General features: G+C 41.8%; 1 protein-coding gene across 2 annotated transcripts in view; it reads right to left on the reverse strand.

Moving 5' to 3' along the window:
• AP1S3 (adaptor related protein complex 1 subunit sigma 3) overlaps positions 1-23762 on the reverse strand; it is a 91401-nt gene that overhangs the window by 20078 nt on the left and 47561 nt on the right. For both annotated transcript variants that reach the window (XM_023222277.2, XM_023222265.2), the window contains exons 2-4: positions 15619-15797; positions 13860-13968; positions 3556-3693 (exon numbers count right to left, since the gene is read on the reverse strand). In XM_023222277.2, the coding sequence (XP_023078045.2) occupies positions 3556-3693; positions 13860-13968; positions 15619-15797 (426 nt within the window). The remainder of the gene's footprint in view (positions 1-3555; positions 3694-13859; positions 13969-15618; positions 15798-23762) is intronic.

Below are 23762 nucleotides of genomic sequence, written 5' to 3' on the forward strand. Positions count from 1 at the left end.
CTGGTCTCAAAACTCCTGGGCTCAAGCGGTCCTTCTGCGTCAGCCTTCTGAGTAGCTGGAATTACAGGTGCACACCACCATACCTGGCTAATTTTATCATTTTTTTGTAGAGACAAGGTTCTCACTATGTTGCCTAGGCTGATCTCAAACTCTTGACTTAAGTGATCTTCCTGCCTGGGACTCCCAAGGTGCTGGGAATATAGGCATGAGCCATCGCACCTGGCCTTGAGCCCCCCTTCTTGATAGGCTGTTAGTCGGGGTAAAACATGTACTGTTTGTTGCCCCCATGTATTGCAAGTCCTGTGGTTAATGACCACTATCGCCTTTGAGAGTTTCATTTTCTTTTCTTTTTTTTTTTTTTTAAGACAGAGTCTCACTCTCTTGCCCAGTCTGGAGTGCAGTAGCATGATCTCAGCTCACTGCAACCTCTGCCCCCCAGGTTCAAGCGATTCTCCTGCCTCAGCCTCCTGAGTAGCTGGGATTATAGGCGCCCACCACCACGTCCCGCTAATTTTTGTATTTTTAGTATTTTTAGTAGAGACAGGGTTTCACCATCTTGGCCAGGTTGGTCTTGAACTCCTGATCTCGGGATCCACCCGCCTCAGCCCAAAGTGCTGCGATTACAGGCATGAGCCACTGTGCCCAGCATTTTTTTTTTTTGAAATGGAGTCTTGCTCTGTCACCCACGCTGGAGTGCAGTGGCAGAATCTTGGCTCACTGCAACCTCTGCCTTCTAGGTTCAAGTGATTCTCGTGCCTCAGCCTCCCCAGTAGCTGGAGTTACAGATGTGCAGCATCACACCCGGCTAATTTTTGTATTTTTAGTAGGGACGGGGTTTTGCTATGTTGACTAGGCTGGCCTCAAACCCCTGACTTCAAGTGATCCGCCCGCCTCAGCCTCCCAAAGTGCTGGACTTACAGACATGAGCCACCACGCCCGGCCAGAGGGTTTAATTTTCCTTCTAATAACTTTGTGCCATTGTCCACACTGTTGTTACCCCCAAATAAGTATTCACAACCAAGTAAACAGTTCCTCTCTTTTCCTCTTATCAACATCTAGCCACCACACACTCAGAATAAGCTTTGAGGATTCGGAGATTTGAGACTATGTGTCTTCTTACTAAATATACAGGCAGGTGTAGCTTTTTAAAAGTTATTATTATTCTAAGAAATTGTTATTAAGTAGGAGTTAGAAAAAAGTCTTAGGGGCTACTGAAGATTGGTAGCTGTTTTCACAGCTAAAGCAATGTCACAAAGGCCTCCCTTAACCTTCAGTTACTACAAATATAAGATTGGGTCCAAAACACAGGAAAAAATAAAAAGCAGTAATTGTTTTCCTTTATGCAAGTATATTACTGGCTCCTATCCAGTTTAAACTTCTTAAGTAGGCAAGATATACAAAGTCAATTTTTCAACAAGTTCCCCAAAATATTCATTGACTTCACTGAATACCAGAGCCCAAGAGAAGGCTAATAACACTCTTTGTATTTGGCAAGTGCTGTTAATGCAACAGAAGAGACTGAGAGGGCGGCCATGACATTGCCTGCTCACAATAGGGACACTGGGGCTAAATGCAAGGTCCCCTGAGACCTACCCATCAAGCCCCTCCACTCAATCACCAGGAACATGAACTACCAATTAGCATTTAATTGTAAAAGAGCTCACTCTTGAAATACCTAATTCCTACATTTAAATGGAACTAGCAACACCAAATTTATGACAACCTGTTTCCTAATTTGAGAGGATTTCAAATTAACCCAGGTGTGTCTTGGCCCTCAATTCAGCTTTAATTACTGAAGTGCCAAAGAGTCCATTAAAAAGTCTGTTTATCCTGTCAGGAGATTCCACAGTCAGGACCCTGAGGTCCTGAAGTTAAAAAAACCTCCACCCCCTCCACCTGCCACCAACTCCCAGTATACTTTATGAAACACTGTTTTGTGAAATTTCCAAACCACCGATTTCTCAAATACCTTGTAAAGTTTTCCTCCCTGTGGCATTTGGAGACGGCCAAATCAACATCGGAGTTTAAATGCATTTTTTGAGGTGAGACACCTCTGGTAATGAATGCATTGGCCTTCTAATGGGCACATGCAGCTGCTTACGGCACCCACTCAAATAGATGTTTCCCTCCACATCCATTCACCAGAGGACTGATCCTCTGGCTGGGCGGGAGCAAGTAATCAGCCTAAAGATGCACCAAAACAGTTGCTGGGAGTTCACACCTAATGGTATTTTGTTAATTTAATCACCCTATTCCAAATAGCAGAAAAAAATAGCTTTAATGCCAGTTTTACTTATTTGTTTATTTATTTATTGAGATGGAGTCTCGCTCTGTCACCCAGGTGATGCAGTGGTGCTATCTCAGCTCACTGCAACCTCTGCCTCCTGGGTTCAAGTGGTTCTACGGCCTCAGCCTCCCGAGTAGCTGGGATTACAGGTGCCCATCACCATGCCCGGCTAATTTTTGTGTTGTTAGTAGAGATGGGGTTTCACCATGTTGGCCAGGCTGGTCTCGAACTCCTAGCTTCAAGTGATCTGCCTGCCTCGGCCTCCCAAAGTGCTGGGATTACAGGAGTGAGCCGCTGCGTCCGGCCAAATGCCAATTTTAAAAAGGTACTTTACAATGCTCTGGATCCTCTTGACCTACTTATTTGAAAATAGGAAGATGGGAAGACCCACTGAGGCTGTAGGAAGAAGAATCTAGAGGTAGCAGGGCTGGAATGGAACCCAGGCCCTCAGAGCATCTCATTTGGGAGGGCAGAGGTCAGTGGGGTGAAGTGCTCTTTCTCACAGTGTCCTGGGAGGAATGAAGGGGCTAATGCAGGTAAGTTCCCTGAGGAGGTATGATGTAAATCTGTGCTGCTTCTAAAAGAACATTCCCACTTTATTTTATATAGAAATCCCAGAGTCCAGGGCAGTACCAAATGGATGCTTCTGGGCCCATTTATACCTTGGCTAGCAAGCCATGGTGTTCCCAATTTCTTTATGCAGAAAGGAACACACACACAGCCTTCCCAAAAGGTGTAAGAAATTTTAATTAAAATGATAAATGCCGTGCTCAATAATAAAGCTTTAATATCCCTGGCAAACAAAATAACAACGTACTGCTATTCTCCTTTCCCAGGGCAGCACAGGTATTTTAATGAAAGTCTTTTTATACATCTCATAAAATTATTCTTGAAAAGAATAGTACTAAGTGTTTGATACCTTTTTGGCAGTGAAGGACTCTTGCACTCCAAAGCTCAGCCAAACAAAGAACAAAGACTCTAAAGCCCAATTATCTGGGTTCAAACCTCTATTCCACACTTCCTAGCTGTGTGAAATTGAGCAGGTCATTTAACCTCTTGGTGTCTCAGTTTACTCATCTGTAAAGTGGGAGTAACAACACCACCTACCTTTTCGAGTTGTTGTGAGAATTAAATAAGCTAATACATATAAATAGTTCAGAAACTGTACCCAACACAGAGTAAGTACTAAGTCTTGGTTAATATTATAATTATTAACACTATCATCATTATCATCATTTTTCTCCCATGGTTTGGGAAACTGTACTGACCTCCTGTAGCATATCAGAGTCTTCAATGGCTTTGACAGCAATTTTCTTGGATGTTTCCTGAATTTCTCCACCTATTATAAACTCGTCCAGGATGAAGTAAGCCTTTTCAAAATTAAAGATAATATCCAGCTCGCAGACCTGGTAGAACAAAAACAAATGTTTTGATAAACTTGCAGTTGTATCAGGGCAAACACCTGCCCGAATCTCGAGCTGTTTTGGTTTGCACTCATGTGGCATACCAAAACTTAAAATATCAGATGGCATTTTAAGGACAGAATAAAAGAACAGGGAACACCAGGCCTTTAATAAACAGAATGCCACATTCTATTAAAGCAAAGCATGTCCTTAGATAATAATGTTTTGTGTTGCAACAGGAAATTTGAGGCTCAGTAAGGGAATGAGGCCACTCGGCTCCTCTTTCTATTTGCACCAAGAAAACTGAGCCACAGCTGCATTCCAGGCAGGAGGCAGAGCTTCGTTGCTCCTGCTCTCTGCTCTGTAAATCTTGGCTTCTAGCTTTAGAACGCTCTCAGAAACTAACTCTTCAGAGGAAAATTAACCCAACTGTGCTAATTTTTCTCAAAATTATGTCACAGTGCCAGTGGTTCTCAAACTCATTCCAAAGGCTCATTGAAACACATGGTGCTGCGGCCCACCCCCAGAGTTTATGACTCGGGAGGTCTAGATAAGAACTGAGAATCTGCACTTTTAACAGGTTCCCAGGTGATGCTGAGGCCGCTAGACTGGGGGATTTCACATCAAGAACGCCTGGCACACAGCAAAGCAGAGTCTGATAGATTTTGGTGTTTATTTCAGTGTAGCAAGTATATGGCAAGATCGCTCCCATGATCCAAATAAGGCTCATTTCCCGTGCTCACACACTATCCTTGCTGTCTTACTCCCTACTTATTCCTCTACTCACTGACACGTTCTCTTTCCATACCATACCCCATCCACCCAACTGAAGCTATTCTCTTGAAACTCTGCTCAGTGAGTCTCCAGACTGCATAAATGTCTTCTTTTGAGAGGTGTCTGTTCATATCCTTCACCCACTTTTTGATGGGGTTGTTTTTTTCTTGTATGTTTGTTTAAGTTCTTTGTAGATTCTGGATATTAGCCCTTTGTCAGATGGATAGATTGCAAAAGTTTTCTCCCATTCTGTAGGTTGCCTGTTCACTCTGATGATAGTTTCTTTTGCTGTGCAGAAGCTCTTTAGTTTAATTAGATCCCAATTGTCTATTCTAGCTGTTGTCACTAGTCATTAGAAAAATACAAATCAAAACTACAATGAGATACCATCTCACGCCAGATAGAATGGCGATCATTAAAAAGTTAGGAAACAACAGGTGCTGGAGAGGATGTGGAGAAATAGGAATGCTTTTACACTGTTAGTGGGAGTGTAAATTAGTTCAGCCATTGTGGAAGACAGTGTAGCAATTCCTCAAGGATCTGGAACCAGAAATACCATTTGACCCAGCAATCCCATTACTGGGTATATACCCAAAGGATTATAAATCATTCTGCTATAAAGACACATGCACATGTATGTTTATTGCAGCACTATTCACAGTAGCAAAGACTTGGAACCAACCCAAGTGCCCATCAATGACAGACTGGATAAAAAAAATGTGGCACATATACACCATGGAATACTACGCAGCCATAACAAAGGATGAGTTCCTGTCCTTTGCAGGGACATGAAGCTGGAAACCATCATTCTCAGCAAACTAACACAAGAACAGAAAACCAAACACTGCATGTTCTCATTCATAAGTGGGAGCTGAACAATGAGAACACAGGGACACAGGGAGGGGAACATCACACACCAGAGCCTGTCATGGGGTGGGGGGCCAGGGGAGAGATAGCATTAGGAGAAACACCTAATGTAGATGACAAGCTGATGGGTACAGCAAACCACCATGGCACATATATACCTATGTAACAAACCTGCATGTTCTGCACATGTATCCCAGAACTTAAAGTATAACTGAAAAAAAAAAAGGGAGGAGAAAAAAAAAGAAGAAGAAAGTCTCCAGACCTCCCCAACGTTTACCTCTCAGCGGCATGTGGTACTCTTCACCAGTCCCTGTTCCTTGAAAATCTCTTCTCCTTTGCTCTCCTGATTTTGGCAATACCGCTTAATGCCTGTTTTTCTTGTCTATGTGCGATAATTCCTTCTCAGATTCCTTGGATAATTTATCTCCCTCCGACCCTGCATTTCTTTAAGAATTATTTAACGTGTGCCTAGTACATATCAATCAACAGAACAGACAAACATCTCTGCTTCATGTTGCTTATATTCTAGCCATCCATCTTCTCCTTGAATATTCATGTTCCTCAGGGGAGCCTCTTCTCTTTGCAAAATGCATTCTCCTGGACCATCTTGCTGGCTCTCTACAGCTGTGTCTAGCAGGCAGGGAGCTCAACAAACCTAGATGACTAGCCCTGATCCCCCTCTGGTTCACTAGTCCAATATTTTCACCCACTAACTAGACATATTTACTTGCCTATTCCTCAATCCATGTCACCATGTCCCAAACTGACATCAAGATTATTCTTTTTCCTTTAGTCCCTATTTTGCTTAGGAGTTGCAACCTCTTTCTAATTGCTCCATCTAATTCATTCTAGAGTTCAACCAATATACCTCCCCTTCCCTACTCATTCCTCTCCCTCCCTTGATCTCATCCCTCTGGATTTGGTCATGAGTTCCTACTGATTCTATTGTCTAAATAAGTCCCTACCCTTCCTCCCTTCTCTGCTTTCACAGCTGCTGCTCAGGCCTGCAACACTTCTCAATCAGGCCACTGCAATGACCTTCCAGCTGGCGGCTGTGCCTGCTCAAGACCACTGACCACTAATGCTTTGCTAAAATGCTGATCTTGTGCCTCTCCTGTGTAAGGTCTTCAGGACAAAGGCATATAGGAATCTTTACCAGCCTTACCAGCCTGCGCCCTGCTGTCTGGTTTCCTGCTCCAGTGTTCATCCGTGCATCTGACACACATGCCACAAACTCACAATGTCACGGTGCTTTTTTGTGCCTTTGCCCTCTGCACATTCCAAGAATTCTTGGATTGTGTCCTCAAATGTCCTTTTCTTTATTCTCCTGCTGGCAAAACCAAGTTCATTTTTTCAAGGCCAAGTTCAAAAGTCAGGCACATGGCAATTCCCCAAATTCCCTTTTCCCCATTCAGATTTCACATCACTTCCTGTGGGTTCTCACCTACATCTTCTGTGCACTAGTTTATGTTTATTGATTACTAATCACTCCCCCCCATACTGTGAGTTCAGGACAGAAACTTTGTCTTCATGATCTTTCTATCCCTGGTTTCTGGCACATTGTAAGACACAAAAAATGCTTGTAAGATAAATGAAGGAGCAAGTTTAAATAGAGGCCTTGTCCAGGCATGGTGGCTCATGCCTGTAATCCCAGCACTTTGGGAGGCTGAGGTAGGCGGATCACTTGAGGTCAAGAGTTCAAGACCAGCCTGGCCAACAAGGTAAAACCCCGTCTCTACTAAAATACAAAAATTAGCCGGCATCGTGGTGCACAACTGTAATTCCAGCTACTCAGGAGGCTGAGGCAGAAGAATCACTTGGACCCGGGAGGCAGAGGTTGTAGTGAGCCGAGATCATGCCATTGCACTCCCGCCTGGGTGACAGAGCAAGACTCCTTCTCAAAAAATAAAAATAAATAGATATAGGCCTTGTTTCTAATATGCTAGAGATTAATGGCATCCCAGATACAATTCTATGGTTGTACTGAATGCTATAACTTTGCATGAAATAGATATCAATATTTTAGCAAATTCCTCCATAATTTACAAGTTAGGTCAATAAACTAGCAAACTCCACAAGGAACATGGTTTAAGTTGACAGATCCAAATGCATCCAACTTCTACACAGAATTACCATGGCATACTGGGGGTATACCATTGTTTATTTAAGCAGCTCCTTTATGGATATGGGCAGACTTTGGGCTCTTTCCACTTTTTATTCTAAATAATGCTGCCATAATTTTTGTTGCGTATTGTACACTAATTTGAGTGTAGCGTAGGAATAAATTCCTCGGGGAATTGTTGGGTCAAAAGATTTATATATTTAAAACTGATAAATACTAAAATGTGGTCTTCCAAAGTAGTCGATAAAAATCAAAAGTTTCACTAACAGTAGGAGTGATTACCTATTTATGCCATCTCCAGCAATGGATAGTCTACATTTTCAGATGAACATTAATTAAATTTGTACTTCCCTGCTTATTAGTGAGACTGTACATCTGAGTAGATATGCACTGGCCTTTTCCATTTCTTGCCTTGTCTACAAATTGCTTCTTAAAGACTTTGGTTTTTTCTATTGTAATATTTATCTTAGAAATTTGAATGATTCTTTCGGTATCACAGATACTGTCTCCTTTCCCTGCTGTTGTATATGTTGCAAGCATTTTCTATGTAGAAGCTGAAAAGAATGAGGTAGATTTACATGCACAAATATGGCAAGAGCTCTAAGATAGACTTGTAAGGGGGAAAAAAAGAAGGTTGCAGAATAATATGCAGAATGAAATCGCATTTTTAAAAACTATATGTTTAGAGGGGATTATAAAAATATGCATCATTTTTGCAGTTTTAAACAATAGAAAGAAACAAAGAGAAATCACAATAGATCAGACACCCATGTACATGAAAGAAGGTATGAAAAGTAAGCAGTTACCAGAGGTCAGAAAAGGCAGAAGTCAGGAGTTACAGTAGCAAGCTGAGGAACCTCAGAGTTCAAGGCAGGCGTAGACCAGGAATCCAAGACAGACAGGAGCCTCATTAGGAGAAACAAGCAATTAAAATCCTGCAAAGTGAACCTGACAGATACTAATGAAAATTCTCTAGGAACTTCTTATACCCCACTTTGACGCATCTCTAGGTCTGGGTCCTCTAGCAGCCAAGGGGCAATTAATTTACTGTACTAGTTTCAAGGGATAAGGGTAAGGTAAGGTGGTATGCAGAGTTACAGACACGATACACACACACACACACCCCTTGGTATACAGTTACTATCTTCAGATCTGAAGAGAAATGAATATGCAAGTTCCATAGGCATTATAAAGAATGTTACAACTGAGCAACTATTTTACATACAGCAACCGGAAAGTGCTACCCTATGGTTATTCTTTGAGTCTGCTGCCATCTGAGAATGAGAGAAAACATCCAGGAAGACCCTTACACCAGTTCAGATTCAATTTTTTTTCTTTTACTTTTTCTTTTTTTTTTTTTTTGAGACAGTCTTACTCCATCACCCAGGCTGGAGTGCAGTGGAGTCATCTCAGCTCACTGCAACCTCCACCTCCTGGGTTCAAACAATTCTTCTGCCTCAGCCTCCTGAGTAGCTGGGATTACAGGCATACGCCACCAGGCCTGGCTAATTTTTTTATTTTTATTTTTAGTAGAGACAGGGTTTCACCATGTTGGCCAGGCTGGCCTTGAACTCCTGACCTTAAGTGATCCCCTCCACCTTGGCCTCCCAAAGTCCTGGGATTACAGGCATGAGCCACCGTTCCCAGTCCCAATTCATGTTTCTGAAACTACTGCCTAATTACTCACACCTGTAATCCCAGCACTTTTCGGGGACCGAGGCGGGCAGATCACTTGAGGTCAAAAGCTCGAGACCAGACTGGGCAACATGGGCAAAGATAGAAACTATCATTTAACTTTATCTTCAATGTCCTAGCCTTGTGCTCTACTGTAATTTGGCTTCAGGTTCTTTTCTTACTGCAGAATTCATGATGCAGTGAGATTATTTCTGGCATTTCACCAACTGAATCCTTTTGGACAGAATCTAAGAAGCACATGTCCTTATTAAATTATGCTCTAAAGTAAATACAAAAAGTTTCACGTTACATGCAGCAAATGCTTCAAATAACAGTAAACTATATAAGTACCATAAAGCTATATATAAAATAAGAACAGGCCAGGCACAGTGGCTCACACCTGTTAATCCCAACACTTTGGGAGGCCGAGGTGGGTGGATCACCTGAGGCCAGGAGTTCCAGGCCAGCCTGGCCAACCTGACGAAACCCCATCTCTACTAAAAATACAAAAATTAGCCAGGCGTGGTAGTACACGCCTGGAATCCCAGCTACTAGGGAGGCTGAGGCAGGAGAATTGCTTGAACCCAGGAGGCAGAAGTTGCCGTGAGCCGAGATCGCGCCACTGCACTCCAGCCTGGGTGACAACAGTGAGACTCCATCTCAAAAAAAAAAATAAAATAAAACAAAATAAGAATAATTATAATGCAATGTACAACTATATAGCAATGAAGAGTTTGTTGAGTATTGCTATCACGCCATCTCTTTGCCCCTCCCAGCAGCCCTACAAGGTTAGCAAAGTAAACATTTCTCTTAACCTTTTTGAGGGTCATTTTTCTCATCTGTAAACAGAGATACATAACAGGCCCCAAATCCTTGAACTGGTGAGTCAGTGAGCCTACAGCAGCATCTGAGGGACTCATAGCGTTCTCCCCCAACAGCAAACAACAAGCAAACAAAAAACTCCCTACATCAAGTTCAAAAGCTCTCTGGGACATCAACATCCTCACAGATGGAGGCACCAGTAAAAATTCACACTATAGTCTGTAATGCAGAAACATGGCAGGTATCTACATCCTCAGATTCTTATCTGGCATGAGACTGTGAGGCATTTCCCCTGAGCCTCTATAATTTGGGGTTAATGCTACTTACTGAAGATCAGAAGATTAACTAGTTAATCCTTGTAAATCTCCTTGGAATTGAAAAGTGCTAAAAAAAAAATACATATTTTAAATTAGTAGCCAGAGATTTTGATCCATCTGTCTTCAGCAGATAATATTTTCCAGTGTTATTAGAGAAGCTCAGTACCAAGTTTTCCCCTAGATAACATTATATAAGGGCAGAATTCAAGGAAAGCTTTAGTATTAATATGGGAGGAAAAGAAAACCAAAGAGAAATATTTTATTGCTGAGATTATGTCAATGAGAATCAGTACTGGAAGTCTTTGCTCATTACTGTTAATTAATAAGAACTGAACTTCTACTGGGCATATAGCCTTGAATTGCTCTTAGCTGCTCTTAGCTTAATGAAAGATTCATTGAATTTTTTAATAAATTAAATTTTGGTACATGACAAAGACAGAGCTTCCAAAGGTATACCAAAATAGAATGGAAAATTAATGTTAGAGAAACGGGAATTCATTCTGACTCTCTTTGTACTTTAACTGGGTTTAGCATGAGTGAAGGTCACTCAAGTTCTCTTGAGAAGCAGAATGCCCTGAGATGTCTGGTTGAAATTTGATCAGATAGATTGAGATCAAAATTCAGCCACAATTCACATTATCACAGTTGGTTTAATCTATGAAAATGCGACAGATGAGGCCAGAGTTCAGAAATGAGAAAGAGAAGGCAGGTTATGGGAATGCTCAGACCTCAGGGAAACTTCTTCAGGCTCTTGCAAAAGGCCCAGTCTATAGTTTATTTCAAAAGAAAGTACAAAAATGTGAGAATTCATTTGAACAGTAGAAAGTATTAAATTAAATAATATGTTTGAAAACGTGCTATTATACATTTGCAAATTTCTCCTTTAAAAAATGAAAATAAACTTGGTACACCAAGAGGAGAAAGAAAAGATGGTCTAGTTGTCTTATTGCTGTTATATACTGACCAACAACCTGAAATCCCTGAAGCAACATTTTAGGTCTTACAATATCCTTTGCGAGGGGGAAGAAAAAGGAGGGAGGAAAAATTCTTTTAGAAATCTATCCAGTGTTCATCCTTATGAAAAGTGTTGCAACAAATCTGATAAAATTTGTTCAATATTGCAAATACTGCTCATTCCGTTAAAGAGAATAACAAAAAAAAAAAAAAACTCTTCTAGAAGCAAATTATCCTACACTTAACAAAAACCTTCAGTGAGTAAGGGAAGAGGGTATTAAGAGAAGAAAACACTTTCCAAATCCAGTGATTTATTTCTTGAGACTGTTAACTGGATTAAATGTTTTGGAACATTTGCTATCAGATCTGGCCCACAGCTGTTACAAGTTAAGCGTGGGGTATCAAATGAGTCACAAAGCATGGTCTCAAGAGAATTGCAATTTGGTGGTCGAGCAAATTGGGTGCCAATGAGGGACACTCCAAGGTCATTCCTTGTTGCTGGAGAACTCTCAGGTATATAAAAAGGGAAATGTAGCCTGGAGGCGGTGACTCACGCCTGACATTGGGAGGCCAAGGCAGGCGGATCACCCGAGGTCAGGAGTTCAAGACTAGCCTGGCCAACATGGTGAAACCCCATCTCTAATAAAAACATAAAAATGAGCCAGGCATGGTGGCAGGGGCCTGTAATCCCAGCTACTCAGGAGGCTGAGGCAGGAGAATCACTTGAACTCGGGAGGCAGAGGTTGCAGTGAGCAGAGATCGTGCCATTGCACTCCAGACTAGGCAACAAGAGCAAAACTCTGTCTCAATAAATAAATCAATCAATAAAAAAGGGAAGTGCAGGCCGGGCGCAGTGGCTCAAGCCTGTAATCCCAGCACTTTGGGAGGCCGAGACGGGCGGATCACGAGGTCAGGAGATTGAGACCATCCTGGCTAACACAGTGAAACCCCGTCTCTACTAAAAATACAAAAAACTAGCCAGGCGAGGTGGCGGGCGCCTATAGTCCCAGCTACTCGGGAGGCTGAGGCAGGAGAATGGCATAAACCCGGGAGGCGGAGCTTGCAGTGAGCTGAGATCCAGCCACTGCACTCCAGCCTGGGCGACAGAGCAAGACTCCATCTCAAAAAAAAAAAAGGGAAGTGCAACGGGCTGGAGGAGTGGTCAGGGATCCATGCTTTGAAAGCTTAAATGACAGTCTAGGGAGATTGATTTTATTTATTGTACATGATGGAAAGTGGCTGTGAAGGAATGCCACACCTATATCTGGGTTTTTTAAGGAAGATGGTAACTAATAAGGCAAGAGGGTGAACAGAGAAAAGCTCAGAGGCATAAAAAGCCTGGTAGGATGTTTAAGAGAAAAGCAAAATTGAAATTCCAAGTGAACCTATACCAGTAAGAGTGGAAAGAAGGAAATGAACGTCAGCCCAATTTGAATAGATAAAGGCAGATTCCGGTAAAGCGTAGAAAAAGACAAAAGAAACAGCATCCTTTTGCACTGAAGGATTCTGGAACATAACAAATTCCAATCATAAGACAGAACGGATTTTCAGTAGATGAGTTTGGTTCTGGACCATGAGAAGCCCAGTGAAGACTGTCACCAACCAGGGGAAGAAGAGTCACATAGTAAGGGATTTCCAGGGCAGAGAGTCAGTACACACAGAGTTAGGAACAAATGAGGGCATTCAGGGATGGGCAGAGGAAGGCAGCTGAGTGGAAGAAACCAAGGAGGGGCCTTCAGAAATAACAGGACAAGAGTCAGCAGAAATCAATGTCATGGCAAAATCAAGAATTTAAAGAAAGCGTCATGGTGAACAAGGGTACGATGCTGCAGCGTGAAGCAGGTGAAGGCAGGTGAAGACTCAAGAGGAATCGCTGGTGTCAACCCACAGGAAGGTTCAGTGGTAACTTGCTGATTTCCTTGGAGAGTAAAGATGGACCCATGCTGTAAGCACTGCCAAGTGAATGAGTTCTGAGGACAGGAGCACCTAGTACAGCATATCACTTGGCAGAAAATGCAAAAAGATTATTGAATAGCAATGTGAAAGAAAAGGATCTGGTTTTTTTTGTTTGTTGCTATTTTTCTTATGCATAAATAACTAAGAATACTTGTAGCTTAGAAAAAAAGCCAGAGAAAGGATAAAAAGTCAAAACAGAAAAGAGATGACAAAGTCAATGAAGTACAAAGAACAGAATATCAAGAAATCCTTCAGAGTTAAATTCTGGTTCACTGAAATAAGGTCTCTAGTGCATTTGTAGTATGAAGGTAAAGATACATCCACCTCTTGAAAGCTTTGGGTGGCCGGGCGTGGTAGGTCATGCCTATAATCTTAGCTCTTTGGGAAGCTGAGGTGGGAGAATTGCTTGAGGCCAAGAGTTCAAGACCAACCTGGGCAACATAGCAGGACCCCGTCTCTATTTAAAAAGGAAAAAGGAAAGCTTTGGGTCTTTCATTTACTAAGAATTACAGGTAGGGAGAAAAGTCTTGTATTCTAATCTTAGGGGACTAAGGTGATCTTTGGTTCAAGTTCAATTCATATTTTAGATGTGAGAGAGAAAAGGGATGCGATGAAAGACAGAACTGAAGTAAGAGCTGAGATGGGGACTGTAGCTAATCCTAACCGACAAGGACAACACTTACATTTCCAAAATATTTGTCCAGCAGCTCCACGTAACGATGCACAATCTCTAGCGTCAAGAGCTCATTGTCCTGATTTTCTATTGCACAGCAAAAATATAAACTAGCATACCTTGAAATGAAAAATAACAAAAGGAAAATATGACGATACATTAAGCAACCTGGAGGCAGTTTTTCCCGTGAATATGTAAAGTCACCTCCTCCCCCGCTGAGCCTCTCCTCATCCAAGAATGAAATCATTATTCATCACCCCCAATAGCCTCCTGAAATATAAATCAGAATATATGAAAATGCTGCGGGGGTTGGATTACTTCCGTTAATTATGCATGAAAGCTCTCAACAAAATTGTACCTTGAAGAGCTATTATCAGGAGGACAGTATCCTTTCGCCCCTGGTAATCAGGGTGTCTTCACACCCCTCTCCAGCTTGTCAATTGTTTTTTGTAAAATAGAAAGCCCTGACCAGTCACTCTCCCGCTTCACAACAGGCTTCAGTCATTCTGTGTGAGCCTCCCTCCTCAACTTGTCAGACTCCAACCTTGGGCCCAGCAGATGGAGCTTCGCAGGCACTTGCTGAAAATTTACTCCATTGAATATCAGTCTGTGAAGGTTACCTCTGTTTTTCCCAATGAGTTTTACAGACACCCTTTGCAAGAGAATATCTAAGGAGCATAACTCCTTCCAGGAGTTGCAGTGGGGTGTTGGATACAAGGTCAAGTTAGCTGTGTTCTGTTCCTGGCTGAGGCGTCAATTACCTGGGTCTCCAAGGGCAAAATCATGTTACCTCTCAGGCTTAGTTCTCTTACCTATGGAGGGTGCTTTCTAGTAATGGTCTTGCCATGGCAAGCAGGTATGGTAAAAAGAATATGCAGCCTTTAAAGCCAAAAAGATCTGGATTTGAAGCCTGGCTCTAGCAATTAACAATTACTGTGACTGGGAACTGACTACTTAAACTCTTTGTGTCCTCAATGTACTCATTACAAATTAAAGTAATAGGTATAATAAGAGCTGTCCCACTGAACACATCCCCATCTCTCATACTAACCTCCATTTTTTCCAAAGCACTTATTACTAACTGAAAATATTTTATTTGGTTACTTAATAAATATGTATACTACATGAGAGCAGGAATGTCATCTGTCTTGTTCACTGATGTATTCACAGCCATTAGAACAATGCCAGGAATGGCCGGGCATGACAGCTAACACCTGTAATCCCAGCGCTTTGGGAGGCCGAGGCAGGTGGATCACCTGAGCACAGGAGTTCCAGACCAGCCTGGCCAACACTGTGAAACCCCACCTCTCTTAAAATACAAAAATTAGTCAGGCATAGTGGCAGATGCCTGCAATCCCAGCTACTCGGGAGGCTGAGGCAAGAGAATCGCTTGAACCCAGGAGGTGGAAGTTGCAGTGAGCTGAGATCATGCCATTGCACTCCAGCCTGGGCGACAGAGTGAGATTCCATCTCCAAAAAATTAAAAAAGAACAATGCCAGGAATGTAACAAGTTTTCATACCACTTTTCTTGAATGCATGCGTGCACTATCAACGTGTAGTTTATTTACTTAGAATCCATCCTGGCACCTAGAATTTCTTTCAATAAAATGAGAGTTATTTTCTAGTTAGTCTATTGGTACAAATATCTGGGCCCCAGCCTTCAAAGATTTCAGTAAGTGATGGAATTGGTATAGCAATCTAAAATGTTCAGGATTAGAACAAACCAAAGCAAGACTGAGAAACTGAGCTCTCAAAAAGTTACTCACACCTTTTATAAACAAGTTTTAGTTCCTTCCAGTCAACAAAACTGCTTGTCCTGTGACCACGGGAGAGAATAATCTGAACAATTTCCCGGGTGATCTTCTTCCTCTCTTTGTCAGGCAGAGTGATGTACCATTTCTGTAGCCGTAATTTCCCTTGTCGACTGAAGAGCAATATGAAATGTATCTAGAAAAAACAAAGCACACAGAAAACAGAACCTGATCAACCAAGTCATTCTGTCGTTCTGCAAAGACACTGAAATTCAGTGATGGATTTACATAGAAAGGTAATTCTGAACAGATGAAAAAACACTTATCAGCATGGAAACTATCTCATCTGACAAATTATATTTAACCCATCAGAGAAAAAAGAAATGTGTATATCATAGACGTAGCTTACTTTTATTAGAAGAGAAAACTAAGTTTTTAATTTTAATTCTTTTTTTTTTTTTTTTTTTTTTTAGATGGAGATAGAGTCTCGCTCTGCTGCCCAGGCTGGAGTGCAGTGGCGCAATCTCGGCTCACTGCAACCTCCACCTCCTGGGTTCAAGCAACTCTCCTGCAAAGCCTCCTGAGTAGCTGGAATTACAGGCGCCCCCACCTCCATGCCCAGCTAATTTTTGTATTTTTAGTAGAGACGGGGTTTCACCATGTTGGCCAGGCTGGTCTCGAACTCCTGACCTCAGGTGATCACCCTGCCTCAGCCTCCCAAAATGCTAGGATTACAGGCATGAGCCACCGCACCTGGCCTTATTTTAATACTTTTTAAGTGTTATAAACACATATAGGGAAAAATACATCAAGAAAGTAGTAGTAGTTCTGTTTTTAAAACATTAATTTCTTCCTTTACAAGACAAAAAAAAAAATGTTAAGGCAATAGAAGGGTTCACTTTAAAAATTACATTCCAGCACCATATTTAACTATAGAAACATAATAATAATACAGAAATAAAGGGGAGAAGAAAAGGAAGTGAGGCTGAAGCAAGGGGCAAGAGAAAGCGAGACGTTGTCTTAAATGTAAGCTTTTTTTTTTTTTTTTTTTGAGACAGAGTCTTGCTTTGTCACTGCACTCAGGCTGGAGTACAGTGGCATGATCTCGACTCACTGCAACTTCCACCTCCCAGGTTCAAACGATTTTCATGCCTCAGTCTCCCAAGTAACTGAGATTACATGTGCACACCACCATGCTCAGCTAGTTTTTTTGTGTTTTTAGTGAAGACGGGGTTTCACCATGTTGGACAGGCTGGTCTCAAACTTCTGGTGTCAGGTGATCCGCCCATCTCAGCCTCCCAAAATGCTGGAATCGCAGGCATGAGCCACTGCATCCAGCCTTAAATGTAAGCTCTTTTCTCCACTTTGCATGTTACTTGGCTGACAGCTTTAGAATCAACTATCTCGTTACAATTGTCTTGGGCATCACCATAGACTCCTAACAATTTAGACAGTGTATTGGCTACACCAGGAAACAACCTGATTTTATTTTCAAATAAGTTTCAAAATGTATATTTGAAATGATGGTGATGAATTTTAAAAGGTTTAAATAAGCAGAAGACATTAGAACATCTGGAAATTTAATTCAAAACCTTGGAAGGTACAGCACTTGGTGGCTCATACCTGTAATCCCAGCACTTTGGGAGGCCAAGGCGGGATAATCACTTGAGCCCAAACGTTTGAGACAAGCCTGGGCAACACAGTGAGACACCATCACTAAATTTTTTAAGGCTCTGGTAGAATGTTTTCTTAAAAAGAAATTTTTACAAACCCTTGCAGGTACGATCTATTTAATTTTTGGAAATTGTCAGATGGCCTAATCTTTATTTTATGAGAATTGAGTTTTCTCAATCCACGGTATCAGAAGATCAGGTTTAGAATCATAATTTATTTTGTTCAGTTGTTTTGTTTTTAAAAAATAAAGTGCATTGTTTCAGTTAATTGTGTCATGAAGGAAATTATATATACTGGGAACAAAAAATTATTAGATTTTAAAACAACATTTCACAGATAAAAGCTTAAACTTCAGGCTGGGTGCGGTGGATCACGCCTGTAATCCCAGCACTTTGGGAGGACGAGGTGGGTGGATCACCTGAAGTCAGGAGGTCGAGAGCAGCCTGACCAACATGGAGAAACCCCGTCTCTACTAAAAATACAAAATTAGCCTGGTGTGGCGGTGCATGCCTGTAGTCCCAGCTACTCAGAGGCTGAGGCAGGAGAATTGCTTGAATCTGGGAGGCAGAGGTTACAGTGAGCTGAGATCATACTATTGCACTCCAGCCTAGGCAACAAGAGTGAAACTCTGTCTCAAAAAAAAAAAAAAAAAAAAACAAGATTCAACTCTATTGAAAAGGCTGAGGCCTAAATGTTATGACATAAACCATTACAACTCACTAGGTGGTGATATCTGAGGGTCAAATGAAATCATGCTTTTCACTCAGATCTTCCCCTAACTGCCCCCCCTCCCTCAGCCTACAGAATCTGAGGTCTTCTTTTGAAGTGTAATGGCATGAGCATAGCTCACTGCAGCCTCAGCCTCCCAGGCTCAGGAGATCCTCCCACCTCAGCCTCCCCAGTAGCTGGCATGCACCACCATGCCTGGCTAATATATACATATTCTATATATATATATATATATATATATATATATATATATATATATATACACACACACACACACACACATATATATATATATTTTTTTTTTTTTTGTAGAGACGAGGTCTCCCTATGTTGTCCAGACTAGTCTCAAACTCAAGCCTACAGAATCTGAGGTCTTTTTTTGGAGTGCAGTGGCATGATCATAGCTCACTGCAGCCTCAGCCTCCCAGGCTCAAGTGATTCCCCCTGCCTTGGCCTGCCAAAGCTCTGGGATGACAGGCGTGTGCCACCATGCCCAGCTAATACTTTTTAAATTTGGCTGTAGAAACGAGGTCTCCCTATGTTGCCCAGACTGGTCTCAAACTCCTAGGCTCAAGCGATCCTTCCGCCTCCGTCTCCCAGAGTGTTGTGATTACAGGCATGAACGACCATGCCCAGCTTGAGGTTCTTAATAATTCATCTTTTTTTTTCTGGTAACTACAAATTACTTTTTTAATAATTTCAATTTCTGTGTTAGATTCAGGGAGTACATGTGTGCATTTGTTACATGGGTATATTGTGTGATGCTGAAGTTTCGGGTACAACTGAACCTGTCAACCAGGCACTGAGTATAGTACTTAAGTTGGTTTCTTAGCCCTTACCCCGCTCCCTTTCTTCCCCCTCTAGTAGTCCCAGTGTGTATTGCTGCCACCTTTATGTTCATAAGTATCCAGTGTTTAGCTCCTGCTTGTGAGAACATGCAATATTTGATTTTCTGTTCCTGTGTTAATTCCCTTAGGATAATGGCCTCCAGCTGCATCCATGTTGCTGCAAAGGACGTGATTTTGTTCTTTTTTAGGCTGTGTAGTATTCCGTGATATATCTGTATATTACCAGGGTTTCTTTATCCATTCCACCATCGATGGGCGGGTCCATGTCTTTCTATTCACTTTCTATTGTGAATAGTGAGTAGGTAATCTTCTTAGAAAAGAAACATCCGTCATAATAATGATATGAGGCCCAAGACATCACAGGTGATGAGAAACCAATTTAAAAACCCTCCTCATCAGCAGCTTTAAGAAAAATCACCTTCAGTCTGGAATTTTAACACAGCATTTTTTTTTTTTTTTTTTTTTTTTTTTTTTTTTTTAAGTATCTGTTGCACTACAACACAGGTATAAACAATTCAACAATCTTGGCCAGGTGTGGTGCCTCACACCTGTAATCCTGGCACTTTGGAAGGCTGAGGAAGGAGGATTGCTTGAGCCCAGGAGTTTGAGAGTAGCCTGGGAAACATAGTAAGACTCCATATCTATCTAAAATAATAAATAATAATAATAATCAAATGCATTAATCAAACACTACCTTCTGAGAATTGTATTGAGAAGGGTATTTTTGCTTCCAAGAAGAGATCATAAAAGTGACTCTGACATTCTAAGAGCATAAAATAGAATGGTTATATGATCACAAGAGAATAAGGCTCAGCATTGCATCATCACGGTGAGTAAGACTATTAAATCCAATGCCTAGTGAACAGTTCCATTTTTACTGGGAAAATGAAGTCCACACATTTGCCTGGTGTTCTCTTGCATTTCCTGCTAGAAATTTTTCTTCTTCCATCTAACCTAAATCTCTTGTTATAATTTAAACCAGTTTTCCCTGATTTTATCCATAGATTATATAAAAGGAGAATGTATCAAGTATCTTTGGAAGAATAACTGACTTCACGGATTTAAGTCTTTTTTTTTTTTTTTTTTTTTTTTGAGACAGAGTCTCACTCTGTCACCCAGGCTGGAGGGCAGTGGCACAATCTTGGATCACTGCAACTTCCTCTTCCCAGGCTCAAGTGATCCTCTTGCCTCAGCCCCCCAGAGTGACTGGGATTACAGGCATCCATCACGCCCAGCTAATTTTTGTATTTTTAGTAGAGATGGGGTTTCACCATGTTGGCCAGGCTGGTCTTGAACTCCTGATCTCACATGATTGGCCCGCCTCGGCCTCCCAAAGTGCTGGGATTACAGGCGTGAGCCACTGCACCCAGCTGCCATTAAGTCTTCTTTTAGCCTTTTCCTTCCAGACAAAATAAGCCAGGTTTTATGTCTTCTCTTTATTGGTTCTATTTTCAGATCTCATAATCATCATCGTTGAGCATCCTCTGGGAAGTCTCCATAGGCTAAATGTTACTTTTAATCTAGGGCACCTAGATCAATGTTGGAAGTTCTATTGAGAGGTGTAACTATTGCTGGGTTTAATAATGGATGCTTTTCTAGTTGGTCTGTAGTGCAAACTTATCTCAGGATCAGGTGCCTGCCTTCTTAAACAAGAATCAACAATGTAGAACAACAAACAAAGAGCAATGTTTCATTCTAACAACAAATTCAAGGAGAAAGGATGATCAGGAAAATAATACATCCATTAAGCCCATATAAAATGCAAATATGCATTCCAAACTCAAAAACAGCAATAGATTCAAACGTATCCAATAATTGCATTGCATGAGGCAGTGTTTGAAGATTTAGCCCTCTCAAGTTCTGCTCTGCTTGAGAACTGGGCTTGTGTTGTCGCGTCTGTCACCTCTCCAGATTTAATGAGGTAGCTTGAACAAACTGGAAGAATGAATTGTAATGATTCACAAGAGTACATCACCTCCAGCAATTAATTTTATCCAATTTATCAGTTTAGTCATTCAGGGCGCATTTGAATAATACTCTTCAAAAGGTTAATTTTAAAAAGTACCATTTTTGATTAGTATTCGCTTGAGAGTAGAAAAAAAGGCATGGGAAGACTTTTTCAATATTTGCCAAGAGCCAACTTAAATGCAAGTAGATGTCATAAACAAGTTCATCTGACTTCGGAAAACAACACTCTAGCATTCCCTTTCAATAATATTGTTGGGACAAAAGGAACAATGGAGGGACTCTCCCAAGAGACACCAACTTCAGCAACAGCTGTAACATCCAATGAGGCGTGCTGACTTCTTACACTTGACCCAAATGCTTGGCACCAAGCAGGCAGCTGGTCCCACCAAGACCTCCATCCCCACCTCCAAAGGGGCAACTTCTGCCAGCCGCCATCTTGAGAGGTCTCACTTGTTAACAGATTATCCTCCAAACCCAAAGACATCAGGTGATTCCAGCTTTCTTTGTCCTCAGAGTGTCTACTAGAGCAATCCTTGACCTAATTGGGCACAGCCCCAAATTCTCATTTAGACTCAGAATGCAAACTTCTCTGGGCGTTTTCTAATCTCTTTCTGAAGCACGTTCTGGGGGACACTGTTAGTCCTCTGAGGGAAGCACGAAGCGGAGCAGCACCAGTCTGCTGAGTCCGCGCTCTGGCCGGTGTCGGCATTTTCCTTCTAGGTGAAGAGGAACCCTGAAGGCTTCCAGTAGCAGCTTTGGTTCACATCTCCCTGCTGTTGACCTGGATCCATGAAGTGGACCCACAGCCAGCTTCTAAGAAGAGAGACATCCAGGACCCTGCCCTGTCTCCAGCATCGTCACACTCCAAACACCAGCCTTTCAGGACTAGCTCCTATCTCAGGACCTGAGCTGCTCAAACAAATACTCAGGCTATGATTGGCCCATCAGGTTCTGAAGGCTGTTACACTACGTATAGGGGCTATTACCACCTTATCTACAGCAATCTGAGCTCTAACACAGGTTCCATCAACCTGAGAGGCCATTGTCTGGTGGTCCAGATAATGACACATCACTTAACGCCACTGCTCTGATCTTCACTTCCTCAGTCCTTTTTCCTGCATCTACAACCACTCTGCAAATACCCAAACCCAATCAGCCCATCCACCCTCACCTTTACTTCTACATGGAGGTCACCAGACACCCCTGAGAAAAACCAAAGAGGGATTTGCAAATTGGTGCCACTGTTAAGGTCTGATGACCAAGCTCGGCTGAATCTCCTGTGGTACTCGGAGACCCTCAACATACCTCTCAATGCAAAGGACTTCCAAGCATCTTCCCCTTTGATCCCCCACTGAGTCATTTCATATCACCACCATGCCCCCATATTCCCAGTCTCCATCCTCACTCCTTGACTCTGAGAGGATAAAAGTCATTCTGGGGACTCCTTTGGCTCCTCCCACATTTGTATAGCTGTGTGCACAGACTTGTCACACCCACTCCCCAACACGATGTATTTTCTTCCTGCATCAGAGAGCACAACGCTTCTCACATTCTGGCTTTCAACCCTCACCTACCTCTTTGAGAGCACGGCATCGTCACTTCCACACTGCCAGGCTGTGTCCCTCACCTGCAAATGCTGAATAACCCACGTCTCTCTCATCTTTAAAAAACAATCACCCCCAACCCAGACCTCCAACTCTCCTGAAAAGTGACTCAGCAGTAAGTGTCAAGAGAAGTGCCCGTATCTTCGGTCTCAGTAATTCCACTTTTAAAATCTGTCTTTGGCCAGGTGTGGTGGCTCATGCTTGTAATCCCAACACTTTGGGAGGCCAAGGCGGGAAGATCACTTGAGCCCAGGAGTTCAAGACCAGCTTGGGTGACATAGGGAGACTGTATCTCTACCAAAATAATAATAATAATAAATAAATAAATAAATAAAATATTTCTTAAGAATGTGCCCTAAAATGCAGACAAATATTGAGGCATTAGATGTTTACTATACTTCTTTATATTAGCATACAAAAACAAACTAAAAGATGCCTAAATATCCAATAATAGAGTTTAAATGATATTTACTAAATAATTTCAACAAAGTAAGAATGCTTATGATACAATGTTGTTTAAAAAAGATGGCTAGGCGCGATGGCTCATACCTGTAATGCCAGCACTTTGGGAGGCCGAGGTGGGCAGATCACCTGAGGTCAGGAGTTCTAGACCAGCCTGGCCAACATGACAAAACTCTCTCTACTAAAAATACAAAAAATTAGCCAGGTGTGGTGGCGGGTGCCTGTAATCCCAGCTACTCAGGAGGCTGAGGCAGGAGAATTGCTTGAACCCGGGAGGCAGAGGCTGCAGTGAGATGAGATCACGCCACTGCACTCCAGGCTGGGCAATAAGACCAAAACTCCATCTCAAAAAAATAAAAATAAAAAAGATTATATTGTGTGTGTAGTATAGCAAAAATGTAAAAGTATTCTTGCAAAAAAAAAAAATTACATGAAAGAAATACACTAAATTGTTACAGTGGTTATCTTACAACAGTGAAATTGTAAATGTTATTTTCTTCTTTGTACTTGTCTGTATTTTCCAAAATTCATGTATGATTCTATAATTAGAAAAAAATGCTTAATAAAAAGAATATCCATGAGTTCAATAAAAATCAGTCAACATTCTATCTGAAGGTCTAATACTAAGTAAATGCCAACGTTCTTTCAACAAATAAAACTTTAGCTCAAAGAGATAGTACACTACCCAGGTGACCCTGTAGTAATGGCAAAAAGAATTGCAGACTGTGTGGCTGCCAGTGGTTGTGGCAGTGTGTCGGGGAGGGACGAACAGGTGGAGGACAGAGGATTTTAGGGGAGTGCAAATACTCAGTATGATACTATAATGGAGGATCCGTGTCATTATACATTTGTCCAAACCGATAGAATGTCCAACAC

The sequence above is a fragment of the Piliocolobus tephrosceles genome, chromosome 11 (assembly GCF_002776525.5).
Source record: "Piliocolobus tephrosceles isolate RC106 chromosome 11, ASM277652v3, whole genome shotgun sequence".
Taxonomy (NCBI): Eukaryota; Metazoa; Chordata; class Mammalia; order Primates; family Cercopithecidae; genus Piliocolobus; species Piliocolobus tephrosceles.